At 38.2% G+C, this 19509-nt stretch overlaps 1 protein-coding gene across 3 annotated transcripts in view; it reads left to right on the forward strand.

Moving 5' to 3' along the window:
* kiaa1549la (KIAA1549-like a) overlaps positions 1–19509 on the forward strand; it is a 59755-nt gene that overhangs the window by 14846 nt on the left and 25400 nt on the right. For all 3 annotated transcript variants that reach the window (XM_061036829.1, XM_061036828.1, XM_061036830.1), the window contains exons 2-9: positions 4357–4995; positions 5702–6499; positions 7085–7200; positions 11739–11961; positions 12407–12540; positions 13994–14162; positions 17641–17700; positions 18305–18465. In XM_061036829.1, coding sequence (XP_060892812.1) covers positions 4357–4995; positions 5702–6499; positions 7085–7200; positions 11739–11961; positions 12407–12540; positions 13994–14162; positions 17641–17700; positions 18305–18465 — 2300 coding nt within the window. The remainder of the gene's footprint in view (positions 1–4356; positions 4996–5701; positions 6500–7084; positions 7201–11738; positions 11962–12406; positions 12541–13993; positions 14163–17640; positions 17701–18304; positions 18466–19509) is intronic.

The raw sequence follows: 19509 nt of genomic DNA on the forward strand, positions 1-19509 counted from the left end.
ACAGCTGACAACTAATCTCATCAGTTTTATACATATTAATCCTCGTCCTTCTTCATAATGTAAGTCCTTTTTTGCCGCAGTGTAACATTTGAATGTGTTTTTCTATTAGATAATCTCAAATGAAAGCAGACGGGTTGTTCCCCTTGTGTCCCTCTTTGAATGAACAAAATATTTCTCCATTTTCAACTGTTAATATAATTTAATATAGACATCTATTAGACATTTATCATCTATCCCTGAACTGTTTTCACAGCTTTTATAGCCTCATATGTATTCGTATTCGCTAAAGACCAAAAATCCATGTTCACTGTTTCCAACATAAACATCAAAAAAGCAGCACACTCGACAGTAAAGACGATTCCAGGTGCACGGCCAGGAACATATCATAGTACCATGAATGCTGCTTGTTGTTATAGCGTGATACACAACAGACAGGAGAGACATCAATCGAGTTCAGAACGACTGTTATTCTTCATCCATATTTATCGTTACCATGGTGACAGCATCCCTGCAGTTGCTATGGTAATACAGCAGTGGAAGTAGCTCTGCTTTCAAGCTAAACAGAGCTGGTGAATTACTGATTCTTCAAAAAGATTTCTGCATCAATTTTCCCATCTTGACTTTTGATTGCATTCTTTTTTTGCTTCGATGTTTACATTCACATCATAATATTGAAAGCTGTAGCTGTTAAATTTATGTGGGCATCTACTTAAATCCGCTGCTCTGGGGATTAACATTTGATAAGCCATTGGTGCTTTTTTCTCTTTCCTTTTCCCTGTGTGTTTTCAAGGTCATTCAGCTGTCAAACCCTCGTTTAACTCGAGAGTATCCCAAAGTCTATTTTTTTATGCTTTTGAACTTGTCTTGTTCAACACAAAAATAAATATTACACTGAGAGGCAAATACATATTGACCCAGCTGTGATGTTATTTGTGATTCATCTTGTCTTTGTGAATAAGAACATTGTATGCTGATTAATATGAGACATAAGCATTTGAACTAGCACCGTCTTTCTGACTGAACATTTGCTCAATCTTTATTTACACAATGTGCTGCATGAGTCAATTTAAGAACGTTTTTTTTCATAAGCATTCTACTAAGACATAAATGCCATGCCATTGATAATATATATGTTATATCATATTTGAAAGGTACTATTTTTCCTTTTTGTGTTAGTATGTTAAAACAATTTATTTTAGCATTCCTTAACAGTACCACATGTGATCGCATCACTGCCTCAAACTGATCAATCAAACACCAAATATCTTTTGTCATTTTTTACATTTTGACAACAGTAATTGTTTATCTATTGTTATCGTGTGATCACTCAAATAATTGAATTATTCAGAAACATTAGCCATAAACACCTACTACTTCCACCAGTACAGGATGAATGGTGTTTTTAGGCAATTGGATACACTGGGTGAAGTTGGGCAGACACGGTGGTGATGCTATGTGGGGTTTTCATGTTCTCCCAGTGTCTGCATGGGATTTCGTATATTTAATCTATGTATCTACTAAAGTATGTTCAATAGCTAAAGTTCTAAAAAAGTGTCTGTTTTCATGTACTGCCGCTCCATGCACCGGCTCACTTCTGACTCTCTCTCTAAGGCTCTGAAGTGCCCAGAGTCCCCACGTGTGCCAAGTCTGATCTGATTGGTCGGCCTGTCGGCTCTGCCGTAATTGGTCAGTCGCTCAGCACGGTTCTCGGAAATGTCACGCCCCTTTTACCATATTGGGAATGCAGCCGCTTTGGCTCTGAGGGGAGCAAAAACATTAGCACCTTAGCACTACTGTGCTACCGCAGGCTACAGCATATCGTGGGCGTGCTACAGAAGTTAATGGGCCTGCAACATGAGCTGCTGGGCTTGCCACAACGAGCCAATGGGCTTAGATCAGTGATCTCACACTGACAAGACGTCACACTGGCAATTTTTTTCAAGGGGGGCTAGAACCGAGCGTTACGTGCAGCTAATGCTACAGCTAACAGGAGGACGTAGGAGAAGCATCTCTGTGAGGCTGCATGATGTGATAGAGACCTAATCACAGAGGCCAGATCCAACATGGTGACAGCCTGTCACTAACAACAAACCTTTTTGAAAGCACTATTAAAACTGTTTTCAAAGGATCTACTGCAAAATAACCACAGAAAACAAACTTGCACTGCCCCTAAATCTTTAAATATGATGTGATATTATCTCCTTACAGCAACATATGTGAATGAATGGAAAAATCTTTCATAGACTGTTAAGTCTGATATCACAGGCAACTAGAAACGACCTATCTGATTGGCATCTGAGCTTGTGGTGTCCTGGCATTGCAAGGTTGTGCTGGAATTTACATAGATTTAGGAGATATTAGTGGACAAATAATACCAGCTGAAAAGGGATCCAATAAACAACATGACACTGAAAGAATCATGTGCATGGCCATTTACCCTTTGGCACTATTTCCACTGGTTTTTAAAAATCTGCAAAACGATGATTGTGCTCACAGAAAAAGGCACAAAATGTGTTTTGTGCAAAAAATAAATGCAGGTCATTCCTACTATCAGATGTACCCCTTCTTAATCCATCCTGTGACCATCCATCCATTCGGTCCTGTCCATATTTGTTCTCAGTGGAGGTTCTTCTTTCCTAGTGTTTTGTAGGAGGTCTGGTGATAGTCACATATGTTGCTTCCAGTCAAAACAGGTGGCTAGCTGTTGGAGGTGAAAACATAACCATCCATCCATCCAACCATCTACTATTCAAGCTACATTTGTTTCATTTTACACCAACATCTGCTGTGAGCCAGCAAAGACATTACGTTGAAAGCTCTAGCGTTTTAGGATGAGATTAATTGCTGCAAAATAAATCAGACATTTGAGTTAGTGTCCATGAATCTGCCCTGCCATTTCTGGTTTTCACTTTTGGTCCATGCTCTAATGGATAACAGAGCTCTAAATGTGGGCACTAACACACAATGTAGACCCTTATGAAGTGGAGGTATAAATGATCTCTCTCTCTCTCAGTAGTGGTTCTTAATAGTGAGGTGCATGGAATTCTTTACAATAGTTGTCCAGACAACATACAGCTGCTAAGCATAACATCAGTTCTGTAAAGCTTCTCTAGATCACACAACTTTAATTAACCAATCCTGGTCAGAGTCAAAGGAAGTGTGTGACAAACATGCAATTCCTTGCAAGCCTGCAAACTCTCTGCATGGTGAAATGAGAGTTCACTTAAAAAAAGACTATAGTGCCAGGCCCTTTTTGATATTATTCCAGGGCTGTGCATCTCTCCTTCGATGGAGGATTATTTTTATTTGATTTGACCTATCCAATGAAAATTGATAATTGAATTAAACTAACTCATCATCTTTATGTTCCTTTTGACATGAGGTTAATCTGGTGATGTCATAAAACAAGGAAATGCTCGCTGCTACCTCTTAGATCTCTGGTACACCTCAGAGAAAATCCTACTTGAGCTGCTCATGGCAATAAAAGCATTCTATCATTTTCGCTTTCTTCAATGCACATTCTGTCTAATACAGCAATAAAACAAACACTTACACGCTCTCATGCAACATAGAGTTGGATTTATAAAATGTCTTATAACTTAATTATAATGACAGGGACAACTGAGCCCCCAGATATTAATACAAAGGATTTCATCAGAGAAAATAAGTCAATAGATGTTAACAGCATACCTTTCATAGTTCAGTTAACATAGCTCCTATCTGTGTGCTCCATTTGAATCATTAATAAGGGTACGCTTTTGTGCCTCATGCGAGATGTACGCAAAGACACTGATCTTTTCTGATGATGTAAGAATGCTTAAGTGAAATACAAACTTCAATCTGCCATCAAAATATTTCATACAATGTCCTGTTTGTGCTCTGTTTGTTCAGAGGCACAATAAAAGGGCAAAAATGAAATGAGCCGGTTGGAGTTTACATAAAAGGTAATGGGTTTTTAAAACCCTTCAGGTAAGTTTGTGGAGGAGTGGGGAAATGAAAAGAAAAATGGATATGCATTTCCAACAAACTTAAAGAGTGTGTATCATATTGTAATATTGTGGTTGCCAAAAAACTGCGGTAAATCAGCTGGAACTTGGCGGCAGTATAAGCACCAATGATCGGGGCCTCAGCAATGTGTGTGTGTGTGTGTGTGTGTGTGTGTGTGTGTGTGTGTGTGTGTTATTAACCAGCATACAATCCCCTTACAAATGCTCATTCAGATGTTCCTATAAATATCCTGGAACACTTACTTTGAAAAGATTTTTTGTGGCCCACATTTCTGTTTAAACTCTTCTTCTGTTTCTTCTTTCATTCTCCTGCCCCCCCCCCCCCCCCCCCCCCCCCCCCCCCCCGCAGCTGAAGGTGGTCACCATGGCTCGATGAAACATTCTAACCTCTCCGCCAGCATGGGGAACAGAGCAAGACCGAGGGATAAAGACAAAGAAGTGATGAATGTGACTGATGATCCTGGAGCTTTACCCGCTTTGCCTGCGGGTCAAATGCTTGCTGAGGACAAAACAATGGTTATTACTGAAACAGAAGCAAGAGTGCAGGATGAGGCAGGTGGGAAAAGCTCTGCAATGGAGACTGGTGTCTTGGCTGAAGACACGGCTAAAAAGAGACTTAGGGAAAAGGAGGGGGGTGACCAGGCTGCCTGGTTTGGGCAGCAGAGTCTGCAGACACACAGAGAAAGTCAAAGAGAGCAGGTAGCTTTCTCATCAGTCCCCACCATACAGCCTGAGACAGAGGTGCTCCAGAAACCAGAATTAGGAATACCTTTAGGACTGCTGTCTAAAGCTGCTTGGAGAAAAGGCTCCTCTTCATCATCCAAGACCTCCACCTCCTCTACAACCAAAGTTTCCTATTTGCCTTCCTCCTCCTCCTCTCCATCCACTCTAACCAGTTACAGAGAAAGTCAAACAGCAACTCCAATCAATGTCTCTCTGGTTTTTGCCAACAGCAACTCCTCGACCAGCAACATCAGCACTAGTTTTGGTATGAGTTTGGAACAATCTGTTATTGTTGAATGTTATTAAGAACAACTGTTGACCCATGGTAACTGTCTGGCAGTTGTTGTTCTCACATGATGAAACATTGGTTATTTATTTATTTAAAGTAGGGTGCACATTAATGAACATAAACATATAAATATGCCAGATTGTAGCCTTAGCCTAATTTCCAACTGTAGTCCATTGGCGAATGGTGGTACACATAAATCCACAATGACAAAATGTTATCATGTCATCTGGATCTCTTTATGCCTTTCAGGCAAATTATTCATGCATTCCTATTACTAATTAACAACTGTGTGTTAAAGTTAAATAACTGTACTTTTGTTTGCTTTCATGTTCATCAAGTTGAATTAGGAAGCAATGCTTTACATTTTGTGCAATGCATAGATATAATAAATGTATATATGCCATACATATAGCAGGATGGTGTGTTTTGACATAATTAAAAATATTTTAGTTTGTTTCTAGTCCTCCACTAGAATGGTGTGGCTCATGTTTGTGTTTTTGATATTTTTGGACAATCATGGAGGTCTAAGCCACAGTCAATTAAGACATATACAATTCCTCTTCCCGGGATCTAGTTTTGTTTGTCTTTATATATCACAGGATTCATATTTTTATTTTAAAAAACTATCCAATACCACAACACATTCTAAAAATGACACATTACTATTTTTTCTTCCTTGCAGATGAGTCAGTTAGTAGCCTGCCAGCATGGGATCTCCCCACTGTTCCAGAATCGCTACTGTCCACTGTGGGTGACCACGATGTAACACTTCCTGCCAATGTCACCAGTCCCTTTTCCACCCACAAATGGAACACCACTGTGCCCACTCGCACCAGAAACAGCTCACGGCTCACGACCACATCGACCGCGACCATAAACACATCGCTTTCACCCAGTACCACCTCAACTTTACGGTCATCCATCATGGTAAAAGCAAAACCTACAACAGGATCTACCACAGTTTCAAGCCAGAACACTGTGTCCAATGATAGTCTTCTGCTGAGAATGGTAACCACAATGACACCCTCAAAGACCACTCATACTGTGACCACCACTGATAAGATAATGCGGGCAGTGACCACTGGGAGCACTGTTACAGTACCACCAAATACCACTGCTGCTACAAACATGCCGCAAACAACAAGCCTCGAACATAGCACAGAAGCCACAACACTGCCTACAACTACTACAACTACAACTGCTACAACAACCACCACTACTACTGTACCCCCAACCACCACCACAGCTCCAACAACCACTACTACAACTACTCCACCCACAACTACGACAACTGCCACCACCACTACTACTACCACAACAACAACAACAACAACAACAACAAAAGAACCTGCCACCACTGAGGTCATCCTGATCCAAACAATACCTCCTCCAACCACCACTATAGAACCTCCAATCAGTACCAGCACAGTGGAAAGTCCTCTCCCATGCAACATGACCAAGAAATACTGGGTCAAAACAGGTATGAGACTAGAACTGTCTGACAGTAATTGTATCTTCAGAGCCTAACCAAAACAATACTTTGCATCAAGTCCAGAAATGTATGTCCCAAATTAAATATTAATATATCTTCAGCCATTTCTCTTTAATAGTTATGTTTTAATTTAAATGTAATAGATCCAGAAGCTTCCTGGATGTTGTTTCATACAGTCAACGTAATTAAAACTCACACAAAAGTAAGGTAAAGCTATCCCTAAAGCATTAATAGTTAGAATACTAAGATGTAGGAGACTTAAGCGTTTTGAATAGATTAACCAGCAATGGTTTGATACCAGAGGACTAAGGCTTAGGTTGGCAGTAGCTTTGTAAAGCGACTAAGTAGAAATTTAATCAGGTTCCAATGTCAAAGCTTCTGTGTCCTTGAATGTTCTTATGAAAGATGTTGAATCCCCACCAGTGCTACTGGGATGGATCAGTAAAGAATGACAGTAGATCAATATTGATGCATTATTTCTGAGTCTATTCTGTGACATGTCCCAACAATATTAACATGCTGTGTAAGAACATGTTGTGCACAGTCACTAAGCTCTAATCTTTTCTTTCACAGTTCTGTCAATTGAGCTGCGAGGGAACCGTCTAGACCTTATCCTGAAACAGAACCTCTCTAAAGGGCTGAGCCATGCCATACAGAGGGCTCTGAACGACTCCACTGCCTATGCACAGGTCAGTCTCTCCTACAGGTTCAGCTTGTAGAAACAGGTCAGCTAGAAAGGATAAGTGACTAGTTAAAAAGTATCTAACCACATGTGAATGAGTAAGTGTCTTATATACAAAACTGCGACTAAGTTTATCACAGCATCTTGTAAACAAAATACTGTAATTCATATAGAGGATCCATCAATTCATGTTCCAGCATTTACTTTATGCAAATTAGCTGGCAAATGGGTCTAATAAAATGAAACTAATAAATAGAAATGCTGCTATAGTCATGTGCTACTTAATCTCGATCACCAGATTCTACATATAAATATAGAATCTGTACACAGAGTCTGGGGTTTAGCACGGGAAGTGTTTGTAGTCCGAGCTGTATTGACTAATCACATATCAGCCAGCTTTGGTGTATGAAGAAAATGACTGTTAGTTTGGAGAGCAAAAAAACAGACCATGACAAGTATTCCAATGAAGACGTATTTGTGTGCATTAAAGTGAAGCTAGCAGTCTGTTGTAGATGAACATATTACACTTGAGCCACTATCTGGAATGCATCAGAAATGATCAATCCGTCCTCCCTTCAACCAACAGGCATTTTTTTATATATATATTGATTTTGTTTTTAAGATATCAAGACAGAACCATATGAACTAAATATTTTGGCTCACATTCACATTTAAAATCATACAGGGGAGAGGCACGTGATTCACTTAAAAAAAGACAAGATAATACTTGATGACAGTATTAGAAATACGAAGAAGCAACTAAGGGTCACCATCTGTTCCAATAGACATCATGTTATTGATTTCCTCCTGTCTACAAGACAACTGGCAGTAGGTGAGAATACCTGAGTTAAATGTATGCCATTGGTAGGGGGATATGTGGGCCATGTGCAATAAAATGATTGAATTGCTTTCACTCTATTACAGACACTTATTGCTGTTGCATTCTTCTAAGCATCATTCCAGGCATCGTCTGCAATCCCAACATTGACTTCTCTTTCCCAGGTTTCCTTTAGATGAGAAGTTTTTGCAGCTTCATATCCTTTAGGCACATTATAGTAGGAGCTAATAGAGCTGGCCAGCTGTGTTATGAAAAGCCGCCTCTTAGAGTTGAAATACTTTGACTATTAAGGATTTTGGTGTACCTCGTGAAAAAATCCCTTACCTGTAAATACCAGAAAAAAGTATTTTCCAGTTAGTTTACTTAAAAGCTTTATATGCTTTATTTTTTTGATCCAGCAGATGTCGCCCTTGAGCACCAGCATGAAACCAAAACAACTCGCGGTGCATTGTTGTGTTAGCATGCTAATGCTAGCGATCTTTATTTTGCTCGTATCTTCACACTGCATGTAAATTTACCTGAAATGAGCGTGATCTAGAAACACAGTTAAGCAGTGAGTACAGTATGTTATTCTTCTTTTCTCTAGTCCCTCAATTAAACAACTTTTATACACGAGGGGAGGAGTCAGCCGGCCGTCCGGGCGATGTAAACAAACTGAAGTTAGGACTCTGAAAACTCTGAAAACATCACAGACAGTGGGACTCGGGTGTTACACCCATTGTAGACAGTCATGACTCACAGAGTTATTTTCAGAGGATATACTTGATTTATATTACATTTAAGAGTGAAAAATCACATAGAAAGCCTTTAAAGACATCAAGGTGGATCATTCAAGTAACTTTTGCAAATTAGTAATCCCTTATTTTGGATAACACAATAGTTACTATTCCAGGTAAAAAAAATCAGGATTGACACATAATGGAGTAAAGACAGGGGAGAGCCAAGACCTGCCTTCTCATTTTCTGACAGCATGTCATGCTTTAATGGTGCAAACTGTAACTGGTTTAGTACTGGGACAATTTGTATCGGATAGACTAACCTAGGGAGGGCGTTCATTTTTAAGAGAGCAACACAACCTAACCAGGAGACTGGAAGGGTATTGCATCTCTCTAAATCTAGCCTCATATGTTCAAGTAGATGTATAAACGTTGTTTTATACATTTGTTCAACATGGGTATGTATTCCTAAGTAGACAAAGCCCTCTGAGGACCACTTGAAATGGAAAGGAGATAAGAGTTTGAAGTTTCTGTTTAAGACTACCTAAAGGCATTACTTCTGATTTGCTGAAATGTATTCTGTAGCCTGAAAAAGTACTAAACATATTAATGGTCAAAATGCAAAAAGAGGGTTATTATGAAGTAACTTTAAAGTACATTTATGTAGTATGCAAAACAAATATGACAATAATTCCTCACGGTCAAATACCTTCGCTGCATCGAGAGAAAGCACCAAAGGGAGTAAGCCTTCCAGTCGTGTCACTAGTATTTTGGAGAGGAGTTTTAGGTCCACAGGTAAGGAGATAGGCCTATATGATGCACAGTTCACCGGTGCTTCACCTTATTTGTCATTTAAATGTTTGCCTCCCTCAAAGACTGTGGCAAAATGTTCCTCTTGAAAGAGTCATTGAACATATTCAGCAGAATATGTGTGTGGTGGGGTGAACAATTTAGTTTCATGTGATAACTTGATAACAAGCACTAAACCCTGTGGAACTCCATGGCTAACTTTGGTGTGCATGGAAGACTTATCATTTACAAACTGAGATCGATCTGATGAATAGGATTTAAACCGATTTAAAGCACTTCTTGCTATGCCAGGTCACTATTCTAGTTTCTGTAATAGGATGTGATGTGAAGTGGGCTGTCCTATAATCAGAAGTTTGATGGTTTGATACCGGACTTCTGCAGTCCACATATAAAAGTGACGACTGACAAATCTAAAAAAAATGCACCAGAGGGTTTGCAAATGTGTGTCAATGTAGGATTACTACTGATGGGCATCTTGGCACTTTACATAGCAGCCTCAGTGTAAATGGTGAATAGAGAGATAACTAATGCACACAACATTTAGACCCATTGAATGGTTGATTCAGTTTGCTAAGAACAATATTTTACATTAATGTCTCACAAAACACAAATATGGTAGTGAAAAACAGATTTAGAAAAGATTCTTCTTTGCCGTTTTCTTGAATCCTGTCAGTGAGGTCAAGTCATGTGTTGCTTTCTATGGATTGTTTTTGTGTCTTTATGATGTTTCCATCCTCTTGTTGTATTTTCCCCTAACAAAACCTTGATCTTCTTCTTCTGTCCTTTTTATTATTTGAAATGATCGTTATTTGAACCTCTTCCTGTGAATCCATCAGTATTGCCCTCTTTTACTCCGTTTCCCCAATCTGATTATTTCTTTGGGTAAAAGTTGATAGTATTCTGGCAACCTGCCTGCCGCACCTATCTGTTGGTCTGTATGTCATGGCTGCCTGCCTCTCTGTCTCTCCACCTGCCTCCCTTAATCCCCCCGACTGTCTGTCTTCTGTCCTCATCTGCTGGCTTTTTCTATTTTTATCCAGTTGTTTGTGAGCCTGAGGGAGTGACTCAGTGTCTCTAAGCTCCAGTCCACTTTCATCTATGTGCTGCCACACACACACACACACACACACACACACACACACACACACACACACACACACACACACACACACAGACACACACACACACACACACACACACACACACACACAGACACACACACACACACACACACACACACACACACACACACACACACACAGGATTTTCAATTAATTAATAATTTGGCGGGATCATCTGTTGACATCATCAAACTGTGGTTAAACACGATACCACTTTGAATATAATTTGTTTAAAAAAATTATAAAGAGAAGGATTGAAACATTCTGTAAACCCGCATTATCTTGTAAAAAGAGAATGTGAACATAACTTCATCTTCTAAGATATTTAACATAACTCTTCTCTCATAAATCAAATTTGCACTAACTCAAAAATCAGTAATCTTTGTACTAACTTTAGTTAAACTTCTGTCTATCCCCAATGCTTTGATGCAGAGTAACTGTTTTTCCACTTCAGAAGATGAGACATGAGGAGATATAACTGACCATTAGTTTTCTGGTTTAGGCACTACATATGGACTGAACATGAATTCATTCAGAGAAACATTTTTTTGTCTTTATGCTAATGCAGGCACATGTACAACTATCAGAGAACTCCACAAGTTCTTCAATTGTTCCTTTACATTGTTTTAAATAGAGTTCACTTTTCATGCTCACTTTTAAACCTGATATTATTTTTTCAGATTACACTACAGATTTTCAATTACTTCACTCTGGGTTTGGTGTGGAGTTAACAAAATCCCTTATCACATTCAATGTATGATATTCAACTCTTAGTTTACTATTCATTGACATATTTTGAGGAATTTTTAGGAAGCATTTCAGATATCGCTCCACCAAGAGGGGTTTGTATTTAACGAGAACAAGAATAGGCAGTTTGCAGAAAAAAAAGGAAAGGAAAGAAAAAGGATGATAAAACATATGTCTGTCCTGATGTGCTTTGATATACAGTAACATTTGACATACTGGCATTTCTGTGTATTAAGGATATAATACAGATGTTAGTAATATAAACAGGTGTGAACTGGATCCCTTTTTCCTTTTCTCTGTGTGTCTGCCACAGGTGGAGCATGATGACTGCAGTCCCCACAATGTGACTTTGGGTTACTATGTGACCAGTGGTAAAACTGTCTATATTTCCTCCTTTGTGGTTGAGGCACTGAATGTTTACGGTTTTGACAAGCTGCTATCGGACATCAGGCAGCACACCCCATTGGTAAAGGCAGTTCTGGTTCCTGTGGCAACATGGGTGCCATCTCCAAGCATTCACCTGCAGCTGAAAACAGGTGATGAAACCTGCTGGAAAATAAGATTACCTGAGATGAAATGTTACATGAAGTAAGCAAACAAAAACATGTCAGACGATGCTTAGTCTTCAGCTGTAGTGTGAAAGGATAGAGACGTTAGAGAAGGGGAAGTGAATCAGAGCACAGGGAAAGCAGAGAGATTGAGAGTGCAAAATCGGAAAGGACACAGGGGAAGTGTAGAGCAGAGACAAAATGAGAAAACTCTGATTACATGTCTGTTCTCCTTTACTCTTCTCTGATACCCTTAATCCCATACCAACTCCCATGAGTGCAGAGCAAATTGGTCCATTCATTTAGTCAGCCCCTTAAGCCTCTTAAAAAAACACACACATTTCAGAATGTGTGCACAAAACACACACTCACGTACCAATCAGATAAAAATGTGTTATCTATTAAAAATATAACTCCTTCTCTTTCTCCCTAGTGCTGAGGTTCGTCGGACCAACAGATAACATCTTCTCCTGCAGTTTCGTTGAAATCTTGGAGCAGAGACTAGAAAACGCCTTTGAAGAGGCTCAAGACAAAGTGCTGGAGACCTACAACAGGCTCACTGTAGAGGTACTACATGGGTCAATTGAGGCTATATAAGGGCAAATTCAGACAGCCAAGTTAGTCATATTAAATGTATCAAGCCAATTGCAACATTTCAAACAGACAGTATCGGGCCTAGTGTCCTTCTCTATCCACTGTCCTCTTCAATAAAGGCAAAAAGCCCAAAAAACTATAAGTATTATGTGCCAACTACAATGAGGCCACATTGTTCTTCTTCTGCAGAGTTTGTGCTTTTTCGCAAATTAACACAGGAAACACTAAATTTGCTCTTAATTTCCCCAATAAAGGTCAGATAAGTAAACCTGGTTTGGTAGCAATAAAAGGGGATGGGTTGACTGTAGCATCTTTATATTTTGTATTTTCAGTCATTTCACTATTTGAGTTGGATGGTGGCTTGACAGGCTTTGGTATCATCACAACAACATGCTCTAACAGGGCTAGCAAATGGTGTTTTGTGATACTGCCAGCTGTCCGTTTACGCTGGTTTCTCCTTGTGCTTTAGCTCCTGTGGTTAAGCATCAAACTTGTGTTTCTATTATATGCAAGTTTAACACTACATATGCTGCACTGCACCCTATCGTCCTGGTCATGGCTTACATTGGGCATGCAACGCTAACTGAGTTGAAATATTGAAACCTAAAACAATGCATGGGAAGGTGTGAGAGTAGTGAAACATTACTGGAATAGTGAAGTAAACAGTGAGTACTCTTATGCTACCATCCCTACTAGACACAATCAATTCCCCCTCTGCACTTTCTATCTCTTCTCTCTCATTGTTGAGGTGCTTTTATGACTGCAGGATGTACATGCACACATCACCTGGAGCTCAGCAAACAGAGACAGACACATGTTCAATTCATATCAGAAACACAATCATGAGGACAGCAAGGCTAGACAGAGCGAACAAAAACTCCAATAAAACTCTTTTCTTTGACAAAGTGGCTTTAGTGATGGCCGTTTCTGTAAAACTGTAAATACAGTACAAATTGTGTGTCAATATACTGCACATGTAATGCATACCATGAAATGATACTGTTAAAAGTTAAATGTATAAAGTAAATGATTAACTTGAGATGAAAACATGTTACTTACGAACATATTAACTCCAAGGCTTAAACGAAAGGAGAAAACGTTCCTTCATGCACACTGTAGGCTGCTCTTTGTGTAAATGAAACTTAAAAAAACACAAGCGATACACAAAATGTCCACCAGGGGGGCAGAAAAATGCCTGTAAGGCTGGCTACACAGGAATCAGAATATCATAAATCATCATGAATTATTATGTCTTGGATTTTTAATATCTCTAATTAATATCCTTTTTTTTGGTGACTCATATCAAACAGGCCTTAATAAAAAAAGTAGTACATTCAAAGTGTCAAAGCGTCAGTTATACATACCATTTCATATTTTGTTTTTAAATTTGAATAATGAATAATGTGTTTTTTTGTCTGTCTCTCAGATCCAGAATGTGTTACAAGAACCAGGCTCTCCTTCAGTCTCTGTGCTTTATCTGGTTAAGAACCAAGATATCATTCTTAATGGGACGATTTCCAGCGGCCTCCTAAACCAACTTTCTGCAGAGCTGGTGGGATACTTCCTGTTCTACCCTCCCCTGATCATAGCTGAACGTAAGTCAAATCACAATGCACCCCAGGGTTCCTGGAGGCAACAGTGGTGGTGACACTTAAATTATCGTGGGGCGCTTATGGCCTAGTACTGTAGTTAGATAGCGCCCCATGTACCGAGACTACATGTCAAGAGTTCAAATAAAAAGGAACAGGACCCAAGGTCAGGACTGACAAAAAGATTGATTTTAACAAGGGAAAAAAGACAATAAAGCAGCCAAGTAGAAACATCACAGAACACAGTGGTAGGAAGACAATCACCATGGGTAGGTAGACGAATGAACTGACACAGAAGGAAAGAATCAGAAGCAAAAGTGCAGTTCAACCGTCAACACGTCTGTGGGTTCGGTGGCTTGCTTAAAGGCACCACGGCAGTACTCAGGAAGCGGCCTGGCACCTCTCCAGCTACTAGACCAACTTCCATATATAGAGTCTATCGACTTCATACTGTATATGACCCACCTAAGCTCTTTTTGTATTTCAGTCCAGCCTCTGGATTTGAAAAGGGAAAACAGGAGTACTGCTTAAGTCCACTGAATCATTCCTAAGGAAAACTATTGTACATGCCCCAATCAGCTGATTTAGATATCAGTATCTATTTGTGCATGATGTCAACATTTAAAGGGCTAATAAATTACACATCACATGGTCACATCAAAATCCACTGTGAAATAAATACATTCATTATTTCTACAGCATTTTAACATTAATATGAATTAAGAAGAAATGTTAACGTTATACAGAGAAGCAGGTGCAGACATTTTGACTGCAGTTATTTAATTACAAATAAACACAAAATACATGTGCCCTAACAAAAATGATAAACACTCAGTGATGAAACCCACAGCAAACACACACACACATTCTTACCCCTGCTCGTGCCCAAATAATAAGTTACATAACCCACCACAAGGCCCTTAGTGACCAGCACCGCCAAATCAGCATCACTACTTTCAATAAACCAAGACTATTTGTATTATATTCATACAAGCTCCAGGTTGTGACAACACAGATATCGTCTACCCCGTTAGGGAACATGTAGGGGGGTAGACTCTACCCTACCACATGGTCCCTAATGACCACAACCCAACAATGAATTGTCCCTCCTATCTCCTTTCACTATCCACTTTACCTTAACCCCGGGGGAAACGTCATGAGGTTAAGGAAAGATGTTAGGAGAATTCATAAAGGACTTAGGGAAAGGCGATCTCGTTGCTCTGACAATCCGACCACATTTCCACTAGGCCACGTCATTAAATGTGACGAGCCGGCGGAGGTTAATGACGTGGGTCCGCCGTGTTGAAACTACAATGGTCAGAAAATGGACTACTAAAAGATCATCTAAAAAACTTTCCCCTGTGCCTTCTTACCGGTGAAATAATCCTAATTACCACGAGGTTGGGATTGAAATAAAAGAAATATAGAATACCAGGCTACAAGTAAGAAAAGTGAAACCATCAGCTTCCTATCCACTCAGAAATCAACATCAAAATAAATATGACTGTATGAAATTAATTGTTAGATTTAATTAAGATATACATAATGTTTTATACAAATGTACAACTGCACAGCATTCTTAAGTGAATGAAATATGTTGAATAAAAAAATAATCTGGTTTAAAATATCTCTTACTTGATCTGAGCCCCTTTACGATCATCGTTAATTCTCGTGAACGGTCGGATGCGCGACTTGCTTTAAATTTTGCGGCAGAAGGAATTGTGGGACGGCATATCTCATCTCCTTTGGTAAAGGATGGTCCAGTGTATCCTATGCTAAAGGAGGTTATAAAGGAAGCACTGACCCACCTTTCCTTAACTTTTAGAGAATTCAAACGGCTCTTATCACTTAAATGCTTCCAGGTCATTTCACTCGTTATGAACCTTCATAAGCAAAAAAGAGAATTTGACCATAAGTTACTAGACGGGCAGAAAACCATCATCAATAAAGGGTAGATTGATATTGAATTAAACTTTATTTAATAGTTATTTTACTGTTAACAAACAATGAAATGATCATTTATAATGTTTGTTAATTCTTGTAATGCTATAATTTATGTTGTGTTAAGAGTTTACTGATGCACACATTATAACATTTTATACACTTTATAAAGTGTTTGTTAAGGATTACCAAAGAGATCGTTTATTAAACATAAACATTACATACTGTACATACGGACCAGATATTTGTTACACTTTGTTAGTAGTTATATTTTATAAAGCATCTATTAACATTATTTGGATGGCTATTATAAAGTTTGAACTGACAATTATAATATCTTGTTCCAACTTTAATATCACTACCCAAATAATGTTTAAAGATGCTCTACACATTATTTATGAACCATTTGAAAAGTATTATTAACATCAGTTATAACTTTACTATAACCATCCAGATAATGATTGTTATAGAAGGTTTACAAACCAATTATTAACCACTTATAAAGTATTAATTATCTATCTAAAAATGTTTATAGCTGCTTTACGAAGTATTAATAAGGTATTATAATCTTCAGTTCCAACTGGGACCAAATGATAATAATAGACGGTTAACAAATATACGGTAATTATTAACTAAGACTTTATATGGTGTATAAAATGTGTGCAATAAACTAATAACAATAAACTGTTAACATAACATCAATTATAGCATTACTAATACTTATCAATCATTATTAACTATCATTTCATTGTTTGTTAACAGTAAAATAACTATTAACTAATGATTAATTAACTATCTATTTACCCTTTATTGATGATGGTTATTATTGAGTGTTACCAAAATCTCCTTTGCAGATTTTTCACAAAATCTATATTTCTGTTCTATATTTCTGCAAGAGCCACAATCAAAAACCTCTTTCTTTCCTAAAATATGTGGGAAACACAGTGGCATGACTGGCAAAGAATAATTTCTGCTGACAATGTTTCTCTTTTTTGAATAATTACTTTTGATTTTTTCCAAGTAGGACCTAAAAGAGCCACATGTTGAGTATCACTGCTCTAATAGATTTATTCAATTATCTACAATTACAGGTCATGTCTTGACTAAGTTTACACAGTAGTATATATTGCAAAATAAGTTTGCAAAATATATTTTTGAACAAGATTCTTGTTTCACTTAAAGACTCATCATTGCCCTTGTTAATCATCTGTCATAGAAATATAGGAGAGGATGAGGAGGATTTTATGGAAATCTAATTGAATAATTTCCTCGTGAACATTTTTGAGAACACTTTGCTATTCAGCAAGTCTTTTGATATAAAACTTTTGCTAATCATGCAAATATAAATGATGATTTATTCAGCCAGCCAAGAGGCTACCCAGCATCTGACATTTTTAGACATTTTAGTACCTTTGAAGTATGTGGATTTGAGAAATGAAATCTAAAAATTGTCTTGTTTTCCAATATAATGGTGTATTCAAAGTCTTGGTGTTGACATTACAAATAATTGCAACTTTATCTTAATCTGTCTTCCTTTCCTCAGCACTTGAATACCATCAACTTAACACATCGATGGCTACCAAGAACTATTGGGTAAAAACAGGTAACTCGTTTTTTTACATAAACACACCCACAAACACAAACAGGTGGAAGTGCTACTCGGTGATGAGTAATAATTAGATTTATCAATTTGTCTTCACACCCCCTGCTAGCCCTTGCTCCTTACCCTATCTGTGCTTAGAGTGTGAAAGTGATCCTTTGAAAACCTGTTGATGTGTAATTCACAGCTTTTATAACAAGAGAAAAGGAAGAGATGTGTCTACATCACACATGTGTAACTGTTTGCATATAAGTTCTTGAGTTTATTTTTGTCAGTGTGTGTTTGAGGTGGAGTAGAATTGCAAAGTGTATTGTATCAACGTTTCTGGATGGGCAGCTTTTAAATGATTCTCTAGATCTGATTCTGTTTATTGTTTCTCTTTCCCTTCCTTCTGCCTTTTTACCTTCAACCCTTTAGAGAGTTCCCTGTAGACATTTCAACAAATATTTCTATCCAAACTTCTCTACACTACTCACTTCCTATAAACCACATGTACTTACACCACCCCAATCTTTACTAAAGGAGCTAGTCTTTAGCCCCCTTGTCTGCCTTGATATCTTTTTATGTGCTATGATTATCCTAAGTCTTCTATTTTCTATCCTCACAGTTATCCAGGATGTAGACAGCTCCTCGTTAGAGGTCAACTATCAGAGTTTTGCCAGCCTGATGGAGCAGCGGCTGGCTGAGCTCTTCCTGGTGGCTGGCAGGCAAGGCTCTCAGACGGCACGATCTCGGCGAGCCACTACAGTAGGGGGTTACACCGTACAGGTAGATGGGACAGGGACTTTTGTGGTTCATTGTGTGTATTACTAGTGGTGTTAGTGGTAGTATTTTGTTTTGTGCTTTGAAAGTACCACATGCAAATTTCCAAGTGACATCTTTGCTAACTTCATTAAAGTTTCACCAAATGATGAACGGCCATGTTCTAAATGCTTTGAGTTAAATACTTTGAGCTAAATACTTTGAGTTAAATACTTTGAGCTAAATACTTTGAGCTAAATGCTTTGAGTTAAATACTTTGAGCTAAATGCTTTGAGTTAAATACTTTGAGCTAAATGCTTTGAGTTAAATACTTTGAGCTAAATGCTTTGAGTTAAATACTTTGAGCTAAATACTTTGAGTTAAATACTTTGAGCTAAATACTTTGAGCTAAATGCTTTGAGTTAAATACTTTGAGCTAAATGCTTTGAGTTAAATACTTTGAGCTAAATGCTTTGAGTTAAATACTTTGAGCTAAATACTTTGAGTTACATACTTTGAGCTAAATGCTTTGAGTTAAATGCTTTGAGCATGTTTTTATGACACTAATATATGACAATATATATATATAATAAATAATATATAATATATGACACTAGTCAAGAGTACAACTAATAGCTATAGGAATGTTTTAAGAGCTGCAGATTGTGGTTTTGTTTTAAGTTGTCTCCATGTACTACACACTCGGCACAGCCTGGTTCACAGCAGCAATTTTAGACACAAAGTATAAAATAAATTAAAGGTTTTACATTATTGGGGCGCTGGTGGCGCAGTGGTAAGTGCCCGCGCCCCATGTATGGAAGCTGTAGTCCTCCAAGCAGGCGGCCCCGGGTTCAAATCCCACCTGTGACTCCTTTCCCGCATGTCATTCCCTACTCTATCTACTGTCCTATCTCTCCATTAAAGGCACAAAAAGCCCAAAATAAATCTTAAAAAAAAAAAAAAGGTTTTACATTATTGAATATGCCAATATTCGGACACATAGCAGTAGACTATGAATGGTTTGCAATATCTTTATCTTGTATTCCTACAAGTTGCAATTATATATTTGAT

This window comes from Labrus mixtus, chromosome 4 (assembly GCF_963584025.1).
Source record: "Labrus mixtus chromosome 4, fLabMix1.1, whole genome shotgun sequence".
Lineage (NCBI taxonomy): Eukaryota > Metazoa > Chordata > Actinopteri > Labriformes > Labridae > Labrus > Labrus mixtus.